Source organism: Pygoscelis adeliae, unplaced genomic scaffold (genome assembly GCF_000699105.1).
Source record: "Pygoscelis adeliae isolate BGI_AS28 unplaced genomic scaffold, ASM69910v1 Scaffold45, whole genome shotgun sequence".
NCBI classification, from domain to species: domain Eukaryota; kingdom Metazoa; phylum Chordata; class Aves; order Sphenisciformes; family Spheniscidae; genus Pygoscelis; species Pygoscelis adeliae.
This window is the reverse complement of record NW_008825114.1, coordinates 9,947,374-9,966,044: the sequence shown is the minus strand read 5'-3', so window position 1 is coordinate 9,966,044 and position 18,671 is coordinate 9,947,374. Positions and strand designations below refer to the sequence as shown.

General features: G+C 39.1%; 1 protein-coding gene across 1 annotated transcript in view; it reads right to left on the bottom strand.

Moving 5' to 3' along the window:
- Positions 1 to 544: 544 nt before the first annotated feature.
- Positions 545 to 18,671, bottom strand: part of APBA1 (amyloid beta (A4) precursor protein-binding, family A, member 1) — a 39,429-nt gene continuing 21,302 nt past the window's right edge. Inside the window, exons 5-12 of the mRNA XM_009328095.1 lie at positions 13,371 to 13,403; positions 12,202 to 12,288; positions 11,424 to 11,609; positions 7,797 to 7,976; positions 6,791 to 7,003; positions 2,814 to 2,933; positions 2,008 to 2,148; positions 545 to 616 (exon numbers count right to left, since the gene is read on the bottom strand). Of these exons, the coding sequence (XP_009326370.1) occupies positions 545 to 616; positions 2,008 to 2,148; positions 2,814 to 2,933; positions 6,791 to 7,003; positions 7,797 to 7,976; positions 11,424 to 11,609; positions 12,202 to 12,288; positions 13,371 to 13,403 (1,032 nt within the window). The remainder of the gene's footprint in view (positions 617 to 2,007; positions 2,149 to 2,813; positions 2,934 to 6,790; positions 7,004 to 7,796; positions 7,977 to 11,423; positions 11,610 to 12,201; positions 12,289 to 13,370; positions 13,404 to 18,671) is intronic.

Here is an 18,671-nt window from a genome sequence, read left to right as displayed (position 1 = left end):
CTACAGACATAAACCTTTAATACTGAGCTCAGTGCCTGTGGGAAAATAGGGCAGGAAAAGCAAAGTCACATGCAGGATATCCAAGAGAACACTTTGCACCCTATACTTTTATCTGTTTGGTAAAGATATCTTTCATTCAGCAACATTTAATTTACTCAGTTTGTCAAATTATAGCCACAAAAATAAAACTGATTATGTAGTATGAAGCAGAGTCAATCTTCTTTGTGAATCCTGTAGTGAACAATGCTGCTGTTATTTTCCTGTTTTGCATGTGGAACTGCATGAAGTTGCACTTGTAAAAAGATGCAACCAAAATAGTCCCATAGATGTATTATGCCCCTTCCCAAAATACAGGAAAATGGTGGGGAGAAGAAGAAAAAGGGAGGGAGGAGAGAGAGACAGTGTGTTTGTGTCTGTGAAGGAGAGAGCGCGAGCGAGCTAGAGAAAGAAATGTCTCTGCAGACACAGAAATGCAGCACTAGAGAGACAAGCACTAACGAGGAAAAACATCCTCCATGCACATTGTGACGGTGAGGTGTCAGCTTTAGATGTAAACTGGTTGCTCTTGCGCAGTCAACAGTCTGTACATGGCAGCTGGCATAGTCTTCATATGAATCTAGAGGAAATACGACAAGTTAATCAGTGTTCCTAACATGCATGCTACAACAGGGCACTGGTGAAGGAACTAGCTAAGGTGATACAGGACAGAAGGGAAAGGTAAAACCTAAGAGTTTTCATACCCTTATTAAAGTACTGCAAGTGGTGATTTTATGAAACATTATGTTTAGTACCAATGAACCATCTAAAGTTGTGGACACTTCATAATTTCAGATTAGAGTTCTTCTAAAACATAGGAGAATTATGGGTAAATAAAAGAAATGGTGTGCTGGCTTGCTCTCACTTCCACTTTTTAGATTTGTTTAGCAACAGGGTAATAGAGGTAAAATCACAGAATTATGGAACAGTTTGAGTTGGAAGGGACCTTTGAAGATCATCTAGTCCAAACCCCTGCCGCTGGCAAGGACATCTTTCACTAAATCAGGTTGCTCAAAGCCCTGTCCAGCCTGACCTTGAACACTTCCAGGGATGGAGCACCCATAACTTCTCTGGGCAGCCTGTTCCAGTGTCTCACCACTCTCATCGTGAAAAATTTCTTCCTTATGTCCAATCTAAATCTACCCTCTTTCAGTTTAAAACCATTACCCTTTTCCTGTCACTACAGGCCCTGGTAAAAAGTCTCTCTCCATCTTTCTTAGAAGCCCCCTTTATATATCGAAAGGCCACAGTAAGGTCTCCCCTCAGCCTTCTCTGCTCCAGGCTGAACAACCCCAACTCTCTCAGCCTTTCCTCACAGGAGAGGTGTTCCAGCCCTCTCTGATCATTTTCGTGGCCCTCCTCTGGACCCACTCCAACAGGTCCTTGTCTTTCTTGTGCTGGGGACCCCAGAGCTGGAAGCAGTACTCCAGATGGGCTCTTGATGAGAGCGGAGTAGAGGGGCAGAATCACCTCCCTCCATCTGCTGCCACGCTTCTTTTGATGCAGCCCAGGATATGATCGGCTTTCTGGGCTGCAAATGCACATCGCCGGCTCACGTCCAATTTTTCATCCACCAGTGTCCCCCAGTCCTTCTCCACAGGGCTGCTCTCAATCCGTGCATCCCACAGTCTGTATTGATGTTGGAGATTGCCCCAACCCAGGTGCAGGACCTTGCACTTAGCCTTGTTGAACTTCACGAGGGTCACATGGGCCCTCTTCTCAAGCCTGTCAAGGTCGCTCTAATGGCATCCCTTTCCTCAAGCTCATCAACTGCACCACTGAGCTTGGTGTCTTCCACAAACTTGCTGAGGGTGCACTCAATCCCACTGTCTATGTCATTGATGAAGATATTAAAAAGTACTGGCCCCAGTATGGTCCCTTGAGGGACACCACTTGTTACTGGTTTCCACTGGTTGTTACTGGTAACAACGATGAACTGTTATATTGCCTAGACGCATTGCCTGCTCTTACCTCACCAACAGCATTTGAGAGAATGTGAACAATTTTCTCATGGGGTGTCGCTACAACACTCTGTCCATTGATTTCAATGATTCGATGGCCAACACGCACACCTCCTCGCTCCGCTATACCTCCTCTCATAAGGCTACAGATCTGGAAGGGAAAGGACAAATTTATCAGGGTCTGGATAAGGAACAGAGACTTTAGATTACCCATTTTTGTTTGTAAACTGTAAACCAGCACTTAAACACAGAGGCTTGCAACGAATTCTAAAATGTAATTGATCACTGATTCAAAGTAAAATTTGTTAGTGACAAATAACTACTGGATATTCTCTTCCAAGAGCAGAACATACCGTCAGAAAAGGCTGTTTGTGTTTTATGTCATGTGAGCTGTGGTTTGGAAATTTAAGAGTGTATGAAGGACCACAGTTTAACAACGTTCAGGATGCAGATGCCTTACAACAAAAGAGGATCAAGGACAGTCTTTTTCTTTTGAGATCATGCAATGGCTTGCTTAGAGACATGAATGATGCAGATTGAAAGCAGCCTCTGCTACACATTTTTGTTTCTCTAACCTAAAACAGCTTTTCTGTTCCTCTGGCTGACTTTAAAGTTGTGAAGGAAGTATAGTCAAAGATAAAAAATAACTCTGATTAACTCAGCTTTTATATCTTGGACTTAACACATGTGCAAAGTCCTGGTTGCTGTAAGGGAGAAAATGGCAGCTTCTCTCTTCCCACGCTGAAACTTACCCACAAATGGATAAGAAGTTTCATGTATATTAAAGCTTAACCAGAGAGTATGGAAGCTACTTACAATCCCATTCTGCACACTGAAGCCCAATTGATATCTGAGGTCTGGTCTCCTGATCAAGACTGTGGTTACTGGAGGACACCTAACTATGTTCAGTTTAACCCGGGCCTGGTTTTTCAAACCCTGCAAAAAGAAATCACCATGAAAAATGCTGGCAAAGACAGAGTGAAACATTTAATGTAAGCACTGGGGGTTGGGGGAAGTGTTAAAATATTGACATGGGAACAGCCCTGAATAAACAGCTCTTTGTATGCATTGTAACAGAATCTGATCACTGAATGCCAGACACAAACATCAGAATATTCAGTGAAATGAGTGATAAAATATCAAATTTTTCTTGCTGAGAAGCTGACACAGTTCTTTTAAGAAAACTAGCTTCCTGTCGGCAATTTCTTCATTTGATAACACAAATTGTGTATAAAAAGAATATTTAACAGGTCTATGCATCTCACCAAAAAAGCCAATGACTGTGGATGGGAAATAAAATTTTAAATAAGTAGCTAAGACAGTTACAAATAAGTGGCTTCCCTAATGGGATACATTCAATTCTGTCAAGCAAACTGCAGGCCCTGCTCATATCATGCTTGTATAAGCAGTGCTCCTGATTTCCATTCCCCCTCCCTTCTAAATGATCACATTTATCATGAACTCCTTGCTACCAGAAGAAAATTGAAGGAGGAACATTTATTTTTACTGTCAAGGTGGTAAAACACTGGAACAGGTTACCCAGAGAGGTTGTGGAGTATCCAACCTTGGAGTTATTTAAACCCTAGTGAGCACAGCCCTAAGCAACCTGCTCTACTTTGAGCCAAAGTGTTGGTCTAGATCAGCTTCAGTGGTGACTGCCAGCCTGAGAGACTTTGTGATGGTATGGCTCCCTGAAAACTAAAATGTGAAAATGTAGAAAACTGCAACCTGACCCCTGGTACAACTATTTGTACTTACACAAGTATTCAGAGCTCTTGGAGATTGTTAAAATATTTTTCTGAAATGCTTCATTCACACAAAGGATTAGCCAACAAATAAATACATAAATACAAAATCCACATCAAGAAAGAAATGCTTTATAAAGAATACAGCAACTTCCATCTTACTTAATACAACACCTACCAAGTCCAGTACCTACTTCTGAATTCCTTTTGTATGTACAATTGAAATCTGGATCCCACTGCAAGTAACAGGTGTCTGACACTGACTTCAAAAGGTTAATTCTGAAAAATAATTTCTACTATAGCTAAAGTAATACACTGAAGTCTCTACATCCAGTTTACTGCTGCTGATTCTGTTGAGCTAAACTCCAGATTCAGCAGTGACTTGAATAACTAGACTGGCATCCTGCCACGGTGAACTGCCTTAGAGTCTGTTTTCTTGTCAGTGCCTTAAACTGGATGCAATCATCACATGGGAAACAGCTGCCCTCACTTCCACACAATGCTGAGCTCAGCTTGGCTCACTATTGAAAGTGGCTTCAAGAAAACGGGCATGTGAATACAAAATGACAAAGCACGTGGCTGTGGGAACCGCCTCTACTCCAGTCTTAGCAGAAAGAAGGTCCGAACTCCATCTCTTCCATGACTATGGACTCCTCCACTCCAGTGAGGAGTTAGCAGCTCACCACACATGCTCAAGGGCCATTCATCTTCTATATGCAGGTCTTCACAACAACACACATAGTAGAAGACAGGGATTAATCAACCTGTACTAAGCTGTGGGTACAATGTTTACTCAAAAGTCTGAGGGGCTTTTGCCTCAGCCTTCTAAATCCAGGAGGGTAGGAGTCATGCAGAGTACTGGAGATGCCCATTTGTATGAGGAATTTAGGTGTCTAACTTCAGTCATCCGATGACATTCAGGTCACATGCCCTCAACAGAGTAGGTATCATTGCGTTCTTACTTCCCTGGCGAATATGCAACTTATTTATATGTATTCCTTGAAAAAAAAGTAATGTGGTCCCCAACAAATAATTTTCTAATTTTACAGAAAGCACATATATTTCAGAAGTGGCTAATTTCCAGTATTATGCAGGCTGGTAATATATGCTGATCAGAAACAAAACAATTGCACCATTTGACCAATTTATTTGCTTATCTAGTCCCTGAGTCTGCTTCTGATAGTAGGCAGCACCAGATGCTTCTGAAAAAGATACAAGTAGCATAATACAATTAGGGAATAATCACCACATATGGAAAGCTTCTCTCAAGCTCTGTCAGTTTGCAATTGGTTTATGGTCAATTAGTACCAGAGATTACATCCATAATACTGAAATAATCTTATTTGAAGTGCTTGCAAGATATTCTTCTTATCTACATAACATTCTCATATTTTCATAGGAGTCCTTACAGCATGCTAAAGAAATCTGAAATCCTGAGATACTTCTGCCACATTTAAATGTGTGCTTTGATCATTCAGTGGTATATATACACTTGTTACCAAAAGCTATATGAACAGCTCTAGATGTATGGAGAACATAAAGAGACTATCTTCTCTTTAGAAAGGCAAAATGAATGTCTAGCAGTTCCGATAGCAACAGCAGTAAGTATCAGTGAGGAAGAGAAAGGTCTGCAGAAGCTGGAAACAGCAAAGCTGGTTGTTTCTGTTTTGAGCAAGTACAGACGAGCACAACGAAACTCCACCTGAAAAGTCTCTGAATCAGAGAAGTGTAACTCATCACAGTTTTAGAAATAAAACTGATGTGGGATAGGAAACCAGTATGGCTAACATGAAAAGCCTAAATTTGCAGGGAGTTTTGTTCCACTGAAGCTGGCACAAAGATATTTAGTATGATTTTTTTTTTCCCGTCCTTCACAAATGTAAGACTATTTTTGTCGTGTTTTTAGTATGCTACACTTCCAGGCTATCATTTCTACTCACTGAATCTAAAATGGCTAGTTCAGTGACTTGTGCATCTCTTACTCATCAAAACTCAGCATTAACATTTTTGGAAACCAGAATGGGAAGTCTTTATAGCAAACATCTTAGTTCAAGTATTAAGAAACTAATCCATGGACAAAAAATAAAAATTTACTCTGTAAATTTTTTTACGTTGTAAATTTACTTTGTAAGTGCAAAATTTACTTTGCAATTTAGAAAAGTATAAAATGCAAAAAAACATATTACATAATACAACTTGTTACCGGAAAGTTGCCTAAATAAATAAGTTTAACAGGCATATTCCTAGAAATCAGAGGATTTCTCTATAGTACACCACCAGCATTACATTATGTGTCTACATGTTATGATCTGCAGTAACTCTGAGAGGCTATTTTGATAAATAACAAAGTCCGTATAGCTTAATCTCAAACATTCCCTAGTGATGCATCGTTCCAGCTCTTGAAACTCTGATGTTTAAATACCTATTCCCTTGTACGCTACAGCTACTCCAGACACTGTTCAGTTCCAGTTGACCTGCATGCTTTTTGCAGTCACATACTTTTCTGACAACTAGAAGAAAGCACTTCTAATTAAAATATCCCATTTAGCCAAGCGAAGAGAAACATCACACCTTCAAATAATTTGAGCAGTTTCTACAGAGGATAAGTATGTCTTTAATTCAAAGGTTAAAAGTTTTAAAAATAGTTACAAACAACAACAAAAAAAAGCATTAGCTCTATTTCAGCCAGATACTAGGAGGCATTTAAACAGCTAGTATGGCCTAGGACAGTATTAGGCACCTGTGCCTCCATTTGTCACATAAAATTTTAAGTGTCTTCAGATGTATATCTGGTAATAGCTTCCTTCTGAACAAAATATTCTCTTGGAGTGAAGTTCTGCAGAGTCCTTGTCTATGCAAGTAAATGGCACAGCTCACTTTCTGGGAGTCAGAAAATTGGTGTAGCATAACTCCCACTGTAGTTTAAAGATCATGAAATGGAGTGCTAGACAAACATTTGGTAAGAATTTACTTAAGAGTTCTATACTTTCTGCTCTCCTATTATGGAACCCTTTTAAAATGTGTAACTTCCAGAAACATTCTCCATACCTTTATAATGCTCTGACATGTTGAGAGTGGTAAACCAACCAAACTGGTCCCATTGATTGACATGATCTGGTCCCCTATGTTCAGCTTCCCAGACTTCTCTGCTGGTCCTCCGTGCATCATGTTGGCTATGATAACTGTAGGCAAAATGGATCCCCAGCCAGACTCCACAATCACTACACCTAGGATTTCTCCTTTTTGCTTTTCAATGTAAACCTGTATCATAAGAAAAAGTGTTTCAAAAAAAGGCTTCTTCACACCTATGGAACTGACTAACACCAACGAATGCATACCTCTCGTTATTTGCAACCTGCGTTTCTAATTCAAAGGCAAAACAAAACAGGGTACACGTTTTACTACATTTCATTTGTATTAAAACATGATATCATCAACACTACATAACAGAGATTTTGCTTAGTGTGAAACACCCCTCACAACTGCTTTCTGCATATGAGCAGAGGAAACTGGAGTGGAAGAAACCCTGGGGCCATGGGCTTCGGTGGACAAAGCTAAACAGGAAGACATTGCAAGAGGTTATGACTGTGGATTGGAAAACCAATACCTGTCTGTTGCAGTGGTGCACTGGTTCATCTCTATTAATCAAGCTACAAATCCTTTCAGCAAATACAACCCTTTAAAATCTGGAATCAGCCACTCTCACAAACACCCATGCCTCTATAAATTTTGTATTGTTTACTGTAATCTGTTTAATTGTATTACTCTGTTAATCTGTTTTAAATTCATTTCATTAACATACAATGTCAAACGTCTGAAAATTGTTTGGTAAAAAAACAGAAACAGATGGTAAACTATTTCACTGCTGATAAATTTTGGATTCACTGTTTGCCTTTGAAACAGAACTGATGACAGGGTGTCCTACTTGGGAGGATATTCTAGGCTCACTGAGGTCATTTATAGGAAGTATTAATGGTTTTCTGATTTCTGCCAGCATGGGCCTGCAACTGGTACAGAGCAGCTTAATGCTGTTATGGATAAAAATGAGACATACTTCTTTGCAGTTTTCAGATTTGGAGAAGTGAATCAGGTCATCATTGTACATGTCCTGGGTATTGAGCAAGTCACTATATTCCTTCTGGCTAAGGTCTTCTGGGTTGATTCCATTTGCCCTCAGAAATTCCTGGTAGGCCACACTAAATGCTTGACCTATGGACTGTGCAATCAGCTGTGCCTGTAGCAGTTCCCAGAGAAAAGAAAAGAAAAAAGTGAAACATTCTGATGGTCTTATCCACTGACACTTTCTCTGTTACCATCACATTGTAAAATGGATCATCAAGTCAAGTTGAGGAACCTACAAGTCAAGTTACTGCAATCCAGTTTAAAAATATTTGTGCATTAAAAACTGATTTGAAAGACCCACAAAATGTCAATACATTCACCTGTGCCATGAATCCAGCTTGGTAAGCAATTATAAATAAGAAATATAAATAAAGCCATCCTTTCACAGTTAAGAACTGCTAATATAAACGTAAAGGTATACCCACTGCAGTGACCGTAGCTCGCACCTACAATTCTTCCCACTTGTGCAGCTCCCAGACGGCTCTCCCTTCTAGCAGAGGCAATGCCATTCTCTGACAAGCCAGCAGTGAAAATGAAACTGTCTACTAGAAAACACACAACCACATTTAAAAGGATAGTTCCTCCTTTTCTTACCTTCCTTTAAAACCATCATGTCCATATTGGCTGCTCCCACCTCAGTCTCAGATGAAACAGGAAAAGGGCAGCAACTAGTGACTGGATCCAGGCCTTGAAGTGACTGGAAATGGTCACATATATCTCCTTTCTCCACCCTGCTACCTCCTTCAACCTCTCTCCCCTACATTTCTTGTTTCTCTCCCTCCAACTCCCATGACTCTGCCAGTTCGCTGCCCCTTTCCTTCTCAGCCTGTCCTTTGCGTCCACCCTCTTGCACCTGCAGCTGCCCGTAGCCTTCCCTGCACCTAAAGCCACAAAATGCACCACTCACTACACTGCATTGCTCCCACTGTGAGCTGTTCTACATCTGCAGCAGTGGGAGAGAAATTGGGCACAAGGCAGACACTGGGAAAGCTCTGTGTCATACAAGGTGGGGGACGCAGCTGGAAACAGCAGACCAGAGGGATGACTCCCTTTGAGGTAGTGAGCATGGTTAGTGTGAGGCAGGTAATGGACAGGAGAGGAAAGCAGCACAGCATGGTGCAGAGTACTGCTGTGCATAACTGAAGCAATATGTGCAGTAAGCACTGTGTAGTGCACAGGAATTTGGCCACGATATGTACTGAAACAGTCCCTTGGAGCACAGTGCTGGCTGTGGCGAAGGGAGGGAAGAGGAGGAGTGCTCCATAGCTGACAAGGTAGGCCTGGGGGAGTGCTGGTGATGAATGAATACTGCTGAGGTACGTTTTCATACAGCCTACCAGCTGTATTTAAAGTCCACTTTGGTCCCTAACAAAGGAAAGGTTCCCAACCCTGAAATAAAAAGTTGATTGTATCTTAAAGCAACTCAAACTAGAGGTAAACCTGCTGATGAGAACAGCGTGACTGCTGTTTCTGAAAAGGCCAATATCTAGACTGGCAGTATTTTACTAATGCTCAGATCAATCCAGTTTTGACAGCAAGAATAAGACAACAAGAAAATGGGAAAACTACACCTCCATAGCTCAGTAACCTAGGTGAGGAGATAAATGCATATGTTGCATTCATACACATGTATCTTCTCTCCAAGAAGAGATCAACTCCCATTTAGACACCCAGCATTTGGGCAGATCACTAGGGTTTAGCTCATTTGAAGACCCAGCTCTAAATACAGTTGAAAATCTGGTGCTGTCCTCCTGGGATAAGGACTCTTCCAAGCAGAGACACATTCTGGCCAACACCCACTTGAGGGCTTACAGTTTCTGTGTCAGTTACTGGGTAAATTCTTCTAAATACCCAGCTGTCCCAGAAGAAGAAAATGTGACAATGATACATACATGAGTTTTATAATATAAACAGGCTGTACTACTCCACTGGATGTACAAAATCTTTGAAGCTGCCATCTCCTTGCTGCTAACAGGTGCTACAATGTTTCCATTTTAACACTTTCTTAGTCCTTTGGGTATTTGAGATAAATTTTACAAGCTACTTGTGAACTATACCATGACTAAGGAGAGCTGACATGATCTCCTGCAATTTCTCAGCATATTTTTACTGAGGAATGCTTTATTGCATCTGCAGGCATGTACCTTCCAGGCCAGTATCTAGTGGCATAGGGAGGATGACATCTGACACAAATACGGGCTGATCCAAACAAACCACAGAAAGTAATGTAAGTGATCCCCCAAAAGAAGCATAGATTCCAGCTAGCAAAAGTATTAATAGCAGCCTGGGCAACAGATCCAGGAAGTCTGGATCATAGTCAGACCACCACATGCTGAAGGAAAATAAGCCCCAGCCTCTGGCATCTGACAGTTTGATTTTTCTTTTTCAACTGGCCAGTAAGAGAGCTAGCAGCGTCCAAACTTCTGACTAGAAATACAGGAACAGCAGCCTCAAATCAGGCAGTATGTCAAGTGATATTAAGCCAAAAAAAATCAGCTACTCTTCTTATTTTCCCGTCAGTTTCTTGAAAGGCTTTGCAAAACTGGCCTACATGTTATTTTGGGGAAAAAAATCCACAATTTTTTATGCTCTCTGTCAAAATTTTGGTAGAGGATTACTTCTATCAGAGCTCTTGTGCTTACTTTTTAACCTCATCAGTGGGTCGTATATGTACATTCATCTGCAACCAGATAATTTATTCACACATGGGTTTAGAACAGATTCATCGCTACATAAAATCAGCTGCTTATTCAAGAAAATCTTTCCATCTCAAAGTCCTTGCTGATACACTGTAGAGTGGAAGACATATGAGGATTTTATAAGAAATGGATATTTTCACCTTACTTCTCTTAAGTGATACTCTGCTACTTGGAAGGCTTAGAACTGAGATTTTTTATTTTCCCAAATTATTAGGGTTAACTTGATTATGATCCCAACAGCTCCATATCTAGCCACTTCAATCTAATATGTTTGATTTTTACCTTTCAGTTACTGAGCTTTAAAAAGTGCATAAAATGAGCAAGTTATGCACATTGATTGTGAAGACAGGTCCTATGTAAGGTAGCTTAGTAACCTGCACTATAGCCTAAAATTTACTCAGCTGTGTCTCTATTCAGCATACTTTGGGATTGCTGGAATTACCAACTCCCTTTGCTGGCTTTTTGATATGATGTCAGCAACTATTCCCCAAGACAAGTCTCCTTCTCAAAAAAAAAAAAGAAATCCTCGATGCAATACTTGGGATTAGAATTTCCCTGTGAAAATAAGCATCTCTGATAGACTTTCATTCTCACATGCAGAATCTGAGCTGGTATTTGTAAGCTGTGGCAACTGGACCCTCCTCTCATTGTTACTGGAAGGCATTGAAGGAGCTTAAAAATGGGAAGCATTTCTATAAACATCAATTTTGTGTGCAAACAGAAGGCAAGTTCCTCTGCTTAGATGAAATATTTGGTTGCAGTTAATGAACAAACAGGACCACTTGCAATGGACTTCAAGCCTACCAAAATGTGCTTACATTTCCACCCCTAGAAAATTACAAGACAGAGTAATTCCTTACATCCTCAGACTCAAAGACATGGCAAATCATTTTGTACTGCCTCTTTCCATCTTGGGAAGGGTGAGACGCTTCCACATTATCCTGGGAGTTAGACCGTGGCATTCGCCTACGAGCCATCAAAACAACTATATTTCCTATATCTGCAATGTAAGAAATGGTCCGCAGGGGATGATCCATCATGGTTTCCTGGGGAATACAAAAAAACAACATGAGCAGCTGTTTCAACAAAGTCTTATTGCACACCTAGTATTATGAAAACAAACAAATGGCAACGTAAGACCTTTGTTAAGTGAAGTCTGTAATACCTGTCATGCATGATGGGAGATGCCAATAGAAAACAAGAGCCCCACTTTCCAAAAGCAAAGCAAAAAGCAAGTTTTACAAATTAAAGTTGTGTTTTCTGTGGAAAAGCACATAAAGACCTCAGTATCAGAACCTGAATATGCTGGGCATGTATGTACAAAGGACTACATACTTCAAATTATGACAACCAAACATTGCGGGCTACTCTGGGCACAATCGATACTTGACGCATCATGGCTCATAAGAAATGAGCTGACTGCAATTAGCTTACTGCAAATTCTAATAATTTCTAAAATCAGACACATCAGAGTAATTGCATGTATGACATGGTTCTTGAGCATGGATTTCTTACTAGGAAATCCTGGAGAGAAATACAAGAGCTGGCACTTTTTGAAGGACAAATTTTGGCAAGTAGGTGAAAGTCTATTTCAGTAGCCTACTACCACAATATTGACAAAGGCATCTTTGTCTATACCTGTGTGTCTGCATTCAGTACTTTTATTCTCTGTGTAGAAATGAAGAGGTCCACTTCAGTCATGGGTTGAGATTCACCTTCTGGAGCCTGCAAATAAATGGATTAGAGTCAAACAAACACATTAGGTAACATACCTACTAATTATGTTAGCTCACGAACAGGGGCGCACTAAGACACAGTCACCAGAACAGCAATGCAAGATAGAGTATTAGACTGCAGAAGCTAAAGATAAACACAAAGATATGGAAACTATATACATATATGTGAAAGTGAATTGGAAATTATTTGAAAAATTGTTAACCCTGATTCAGTAAAATTATACCTGACTGCAACATGAACTATATAAAGATTTCATGAAAATCAAAATGATTCTCCCATTTTCTCCACACTATGAATCCCACTTTAATGAAAGTTTTTCACACAAGCCATAGAAAGGCCTAACAGCATCTCTTGCCTGAGGAATTTCTATATGGGCTAACAGTGACTGCCAAGACCAATGGAAAAACCTGTACCACAGGTGGGTACAGTTTAAGCAATTCATAATGCAGTTCTGGTAAGAAGACCTTCACAACCGGACAACATACTATTCAAGCACTAACCCACTTTAGAAGTCACATTTTGTTAACAGAAAGCAAACGTTTGTAATTTTTTTAAAAATTAGATTTGTTAAAAGATACTTAAAAACTCCATAAACGAAACTTATTACTAAGATGAGTCAATCCAGCATATTATTGTGTGTATATATAATTTTTTTTCTTTTTTGCATCCAGCAATTTGACACATGTGTGAATTAAAGCAAGCACTCTTACAGAAAGATAAAATAAAATAAAAAAGACTTAATTTTAATCAATCATTTTACAGAGTTAAAACCTTTGCCATGTCAGTCCTATTTCTTTAGTATGCATTTTGGGTACTGCCTGTAACCATGTGATAAATCCAATCTTTACGCTATTTCTAACATGAAATGGCTAATGATAAGCAACAAAAAATGGCCAATCAGGCAACTGATTTCTGAGAAATGTCAACTTGTATGGTGGCTTAGAAATAAATCTTAAAAAAAACTTGCTGGATGCAGAAAATAAAACCACAAAATAAAAAGAAAGGCAAAAAACCCTCCCAGAAAACAAAAGAACAGGCATAACATCAAGCTGATGGAGTTTGTACTGCACCTTCTTCCTGCTTTTGGCTAATTTCTGGGCCATCTGCTTAGCATGGAACAAACAGAGACAGGAGAATAGTTAGAGAAGAACTTACAGAGACTCCAAGTCAAGCAGGAATCTGCATGCTAATGCCAGGGCTCACAGACTACTAGCCGTTCTAAATTAGTCCCTGCTTAGATTAATTTCCTCCTTTTCTTTTTGGCTTAAAAAAAATTTTAAAATTTCACGTTTAGCACAATTACTTTGAAAAATGAAAAGAAACCACACCAAAAGAGTCAGGAAGAACACCAAAGGATTTTTTTGTTTTCATTTAAAACACTACTCGCAACAAAAAAGGGGTTTTTTTGTGTTTTTCTTTTTTTTTTTTTTTAAGGAAAAAAAACAGAGCTTCCCCTCATTTACAGCAGTGTAAACCATGAGGTTACTTCTTTTGAAGCAACACCAGTGTAAAAGGTGAGAGAATAATCTTAACTGTTATTATTCCAGCTTTTTCAGATCTAAATAATTTAGATTCAAGTTTTCTAATGCTCTCAAACTTAAACAGTCTTCAAAAAACTTAAACAGTCTTCAAAAAATAACCTCCCTAAAACTACGCTACTTTTTCCTGGAAAAACAAAATAACAGAAGGTAACTTTCACCTCCATTTTCTCCTCCTTCTGTGCAAATATACCCATACCAATGTTAGCGTTGCATATCTGGACAACAGGTTTTCCTGTGACACCTGCACAAAGATATGTCCATACTACCACATTTTTTCAAGAAGGCAGTGGAGCATGTACGTCAGTTCCACAAACACCTGAAAACAGGTCTCTTATCACTAGGTAGTTTAATTGATTTACATCCAGAGATATATCAACCTATTGCAATAAACTGATTCCTTATGTGTTATTACTGTGCCAACAATAACAACACAAATAAGCATCATTCTTACAGTCTTGCAATCATTAATTCAAACCAAGGTGAACTGAACTTACAGACCTGCTTACTGAAGAAATGCAACACTCACCAGGCTGGCAGATACCCTTTTACTTCCAACAGTAACAGCCTCTTATCTAACTAAATTAACAGGTGTTCTTGCGGTAGGAAGGAGGCTTACTATTACAGGCTTCACAGAGATTCATGGCTAACTACTTTTATGAAGAACAAATAGGAGGCCTGAATCACAAGACACATCAAACGTTTTATAGTGATGCTCGCAACTTAAATCTGTCAGGTTTTGTCTAAACAAATCTGAAAGCAGCTACTGAAACTTTAGACCATGCCGTTTATTTACCAATATAAACACTCTCATACCAGCTTTTAGTCACTTTTTTCAAACTAAGAAATATTCAATAGCCTGGTGATTACAAACTATTGCAAAAGCAATTAGAACTGCCTCATGCTGCAGGCTCTTCATTCCATTAATTTACATTGGTACTCAGAAATAATATACTCATCTTGAGTAACAGCTGCCTGCCATACACTGGACAAGGGGGAGACATTCATGAGATAGAGCATTTAAATTGCTTTCCAAAATCAAGCTCCCCTTCAGACAATTTTCCCCCCTTCCCAAACTTTACAGAGTGATGAACCTCACAAAAGAAGGAAAGCACAGGCCAAAAAGAAAAAAAAGGGGGAAAAAAATCCTTGAGCTAGAGGTTTACAATGCAGAATCAAAGATTAATGGAAATACACTATCATTCAATTTACTGAAAATTCTGCTCTTGCAATGGAAGCATCTGGTCTTAGTGGTATTTTAATTTTTTGAAGAATGATTTTCAAATATTTCATATAACTAAGGTAATGATATGGAACAACCAATTTTAGTAAGTGATTTAACACTGCACAGAAATGTCATAAAAGAAGTTATGGTCCATGAAAAAAAACAAATTAGGATAATTCTATGCAAGACACTTTATCAGACAAATCCCCTTTATCATCATGTTATTTTGCTAATTTAGATCGAAAGATTCTTTCTGTATTCTTAGAAAAAACACAATCTACGTAATCTAAAGAATTTTTTTTTTTTTTTAAATATACAGAGTCCAGGCTTTTCATTTAAGCTAAATGAAATGTAACTATGTATCTAGTAGCAATTTCCAAAATTATAAATTGTTAAAAACCAGTGAGATTCCACTTTTGCTACAGGGATGTCTTAAATATACTCAGCCCATTTAACCTCTAAAAAAAATGTACTGGCAATTTAGTGAACACTCAGATAATACTGAGTAAACAAAATGTGCAGAATATTAAACTATTTCCACATATGGGTTCTATCTTAAATTACTTTCAGTAATTAAATCAGTTGTTATCTAAAAATGTTCAAACCTGCCTCACAGCTCAAATCTATTGATGAAAAATAAAAATGAAAGTTAATTGTTAGTTCACATGTGAAACGTAACAGCACAGATCAGCTGTGAATTGTAACCATGAACATCAACTTTTTTACTGTTAAAAGTATTATGGATCTACTCCAAGTAAAATGTGAAAAGATATTTCTTTCTATGCTATCTGAAGAAATGAGACTACAGTCTGAAAATGGTGAAATACCTTTTCTATGACTAAAAGTACCCCCTAGTGGAAATACGAAATAACTGCGTTTGATGAATGCCTTCAAAGCAGTGTATCTGTTTTAACTAGGTTGGACTTCGCAGAGATGAATGCCCAAGCAAGAAAACCCCCAACTCCTGTACCTTTAACTGAAGAGATACTTGTTTAAAGAAGCAGCATGGAGAATTGTTTTCAAAATCTGATCATACTCTAAATGAATGAATATGTGGTCTGAAGGCTCTGCTAAAAGGAAGCATTATAGGGATTATTAAATTCAAAAGGAACACACTCAGATGGAAGGTATGTGTACACAGTGGGCCTTAAACAAAGCTCTTCTCCCCTTTTTAGTGCTCTTAACTTCAACTCTGCAAATTTTTAAAAGCTCATTCTTAATTCATAACCTCTGTTTTCTTTAACTACAGAGAAATGTTTCATATGCAACACCTAACACACTCTATAAACAAACGTGAGTAGGGCACAAGTATCATAGTCATTGTGCGAGCAGTATTTTACACATTTGGGCTAAAGGTTATCTTATGCAGTGATGAATCTGGCAGCAAGAACTCCACCTGTCATAATGGATTTCTCACTAAAAAAGTTTAGCTTTTTAGCAATCAGCAACAAAACCAGTCAAAACCAACCCTAATAAACCAAAGACCCTAAGGGGCATGGAGGTATATTTACATTACCTGAGCTTCGCCTAGAAGCAGAGAAGCAGTAACTGGCAAAGAAGTGTACAATGGTGTTGCATGCCATGCAGTAAGCCAACAATTTTCTGAAATACACTTACAGTTTCAGAAAATCATGCGCACAAGCTAGGGTTTTACCAGGTCAACAATGCAACTACTTCGGCCTCCACCCTGAGACAAATTTAGTACAACCAAGAATATGCATGCCTGCTGATTTATACGGATGTATAAATTATGGGTTTTATGAGTGAAATGAGCTAAACAGATTTCTACTGTTTTCAGGCATAGCAGTACTGAGGCATAACAGAATCCTCAGAAAGAACTTCATTTTGTTAATGAATTTCTAAGAAATACATTTAGTATCAGAGAAAGAGTCTACACTCTTATACCTCATAGACCTGCTCTGAATCAATTCTGTTCCAGTTTTCCCTAACACTTCCCTTTAATCTTTGTCTATTGTGTACTCCCACACAAGCTTTACCTCCTAGGTGCAAACTTGCTGCCCAGCCCCAGGCTCAAGTTCAACTCCTGATACCAGTTTCCTATGACAGCTGATGCTAATCTTTCCTTTCAACCTCCAGTGATGCGTTCCTCCTAGATCCAGCCTCACTGAAGCCCTTATTTCTCTCCCTTCTCTATCTTACCTTTAATTTCCTGTGCATCACATAACTTTTCTACCATGCGGCCAAGTGTCAGGAAAGAACACATGGGGACTACTAAACAGACAGGCACAGCCTTACTTGCACCCAGAGCAGGAAAGAAGCAGACTCTGTAAGGGAAAGCCTCCACTGTAGCTTTGGGAAGAACCCACCAAGACCTGCCAGGGTTGAGAAAGCTGAGTGAAAAAACTTTTAAAAAAATGTCACTGAATCCAGTCTCCAATGAACACAGATAAATCATTCTTTTTCAAAAGGCTCAGTAGTTGCTTAAGTTTGTGGGAACTTCTACAGAGATGGCAGAAGATGACTTCTCTGTAACAGGAAGGCTACATTCCTGCCTCCTCTACAATGCTAGAATGTTAGTGATTTTCAGAGACAAGGTTACAAGAACTTATGTATTTGAACATCAACAAAATTACAATTTCTGGAAGTGTCTCAATGCTTCTAGTTGGAGCTTCCCTGTGAAAGTTTCATACACAGACCGAACTGAACACCTGGCATGGAAAACATTGGAAGGAATAATAACAGTAGGAAGCAACAGCCGACCTTAATAGACAGTGCTATTGGCCTTGCTGATAACATGCTGTCCCTCTTCCTCTCTCTTTTATACAATTGCACACAGAGTCTGAGTTGGAATCCAAAATAAACTACACAAAAGAAGAATACACAAATATTAAACTAAGGAAAACTTTCAGATGAGATTGTGTTGGTTAGCTCAATTAGCAGAAGAAGAAGCTGTGAGCCTACCACCCAGTCACATACGGCTAGCAGGAATATTGCAGCATCCTCTACAAACTCTGCAATACTTCATCCACACACCTTAACTTCAGTTGACAATGTCATCGTTGTACCTTACAATATAGCAGCATGCCCGTTGCTTGTCGCGGCCAGTACAGAAATTGGTGTGCATTTCTGTTTTCCAAACAAACAAAGCAAACATACCAGATTCCAGGATCATTCTTTTTTCCATACATCTCTGTACCATCACAGGCTTTTCTTTCTGTTTTTAAATCAGCTCATAGCTGTTATGTGGTGGAGAAACTAGTATCCACAGCAGGGTCAAAAATAACTGCAGATGTTACCACAGTACCAGTTGCATCAAGTGCCAAGCCAGAAGCAGCTGCAGTACTTACTAGTTATACCCTGAATCTGTTTTCCCTCAACACCCAGGTAATATATAACTTAGACTAACACTTACTTCAAATTCTGGCTTAGAGTACACAGTAGAAGTATTACTATAGGGAATTAAAGTGATCTGGTAACTTTTCCTTATCAGTTTTATTCCAAAAGCAGCATTAAACTTGTCATTTATTTTGCAGAAAGAAAGATGAGGCACTTAACCTTTCTGAAACCACAGGTAACCCCACATGAAAAAACTACTGCATATGTAAGAAGTTCATATCCACAACCTTAAGGCACCCGTAAGAGAAGCA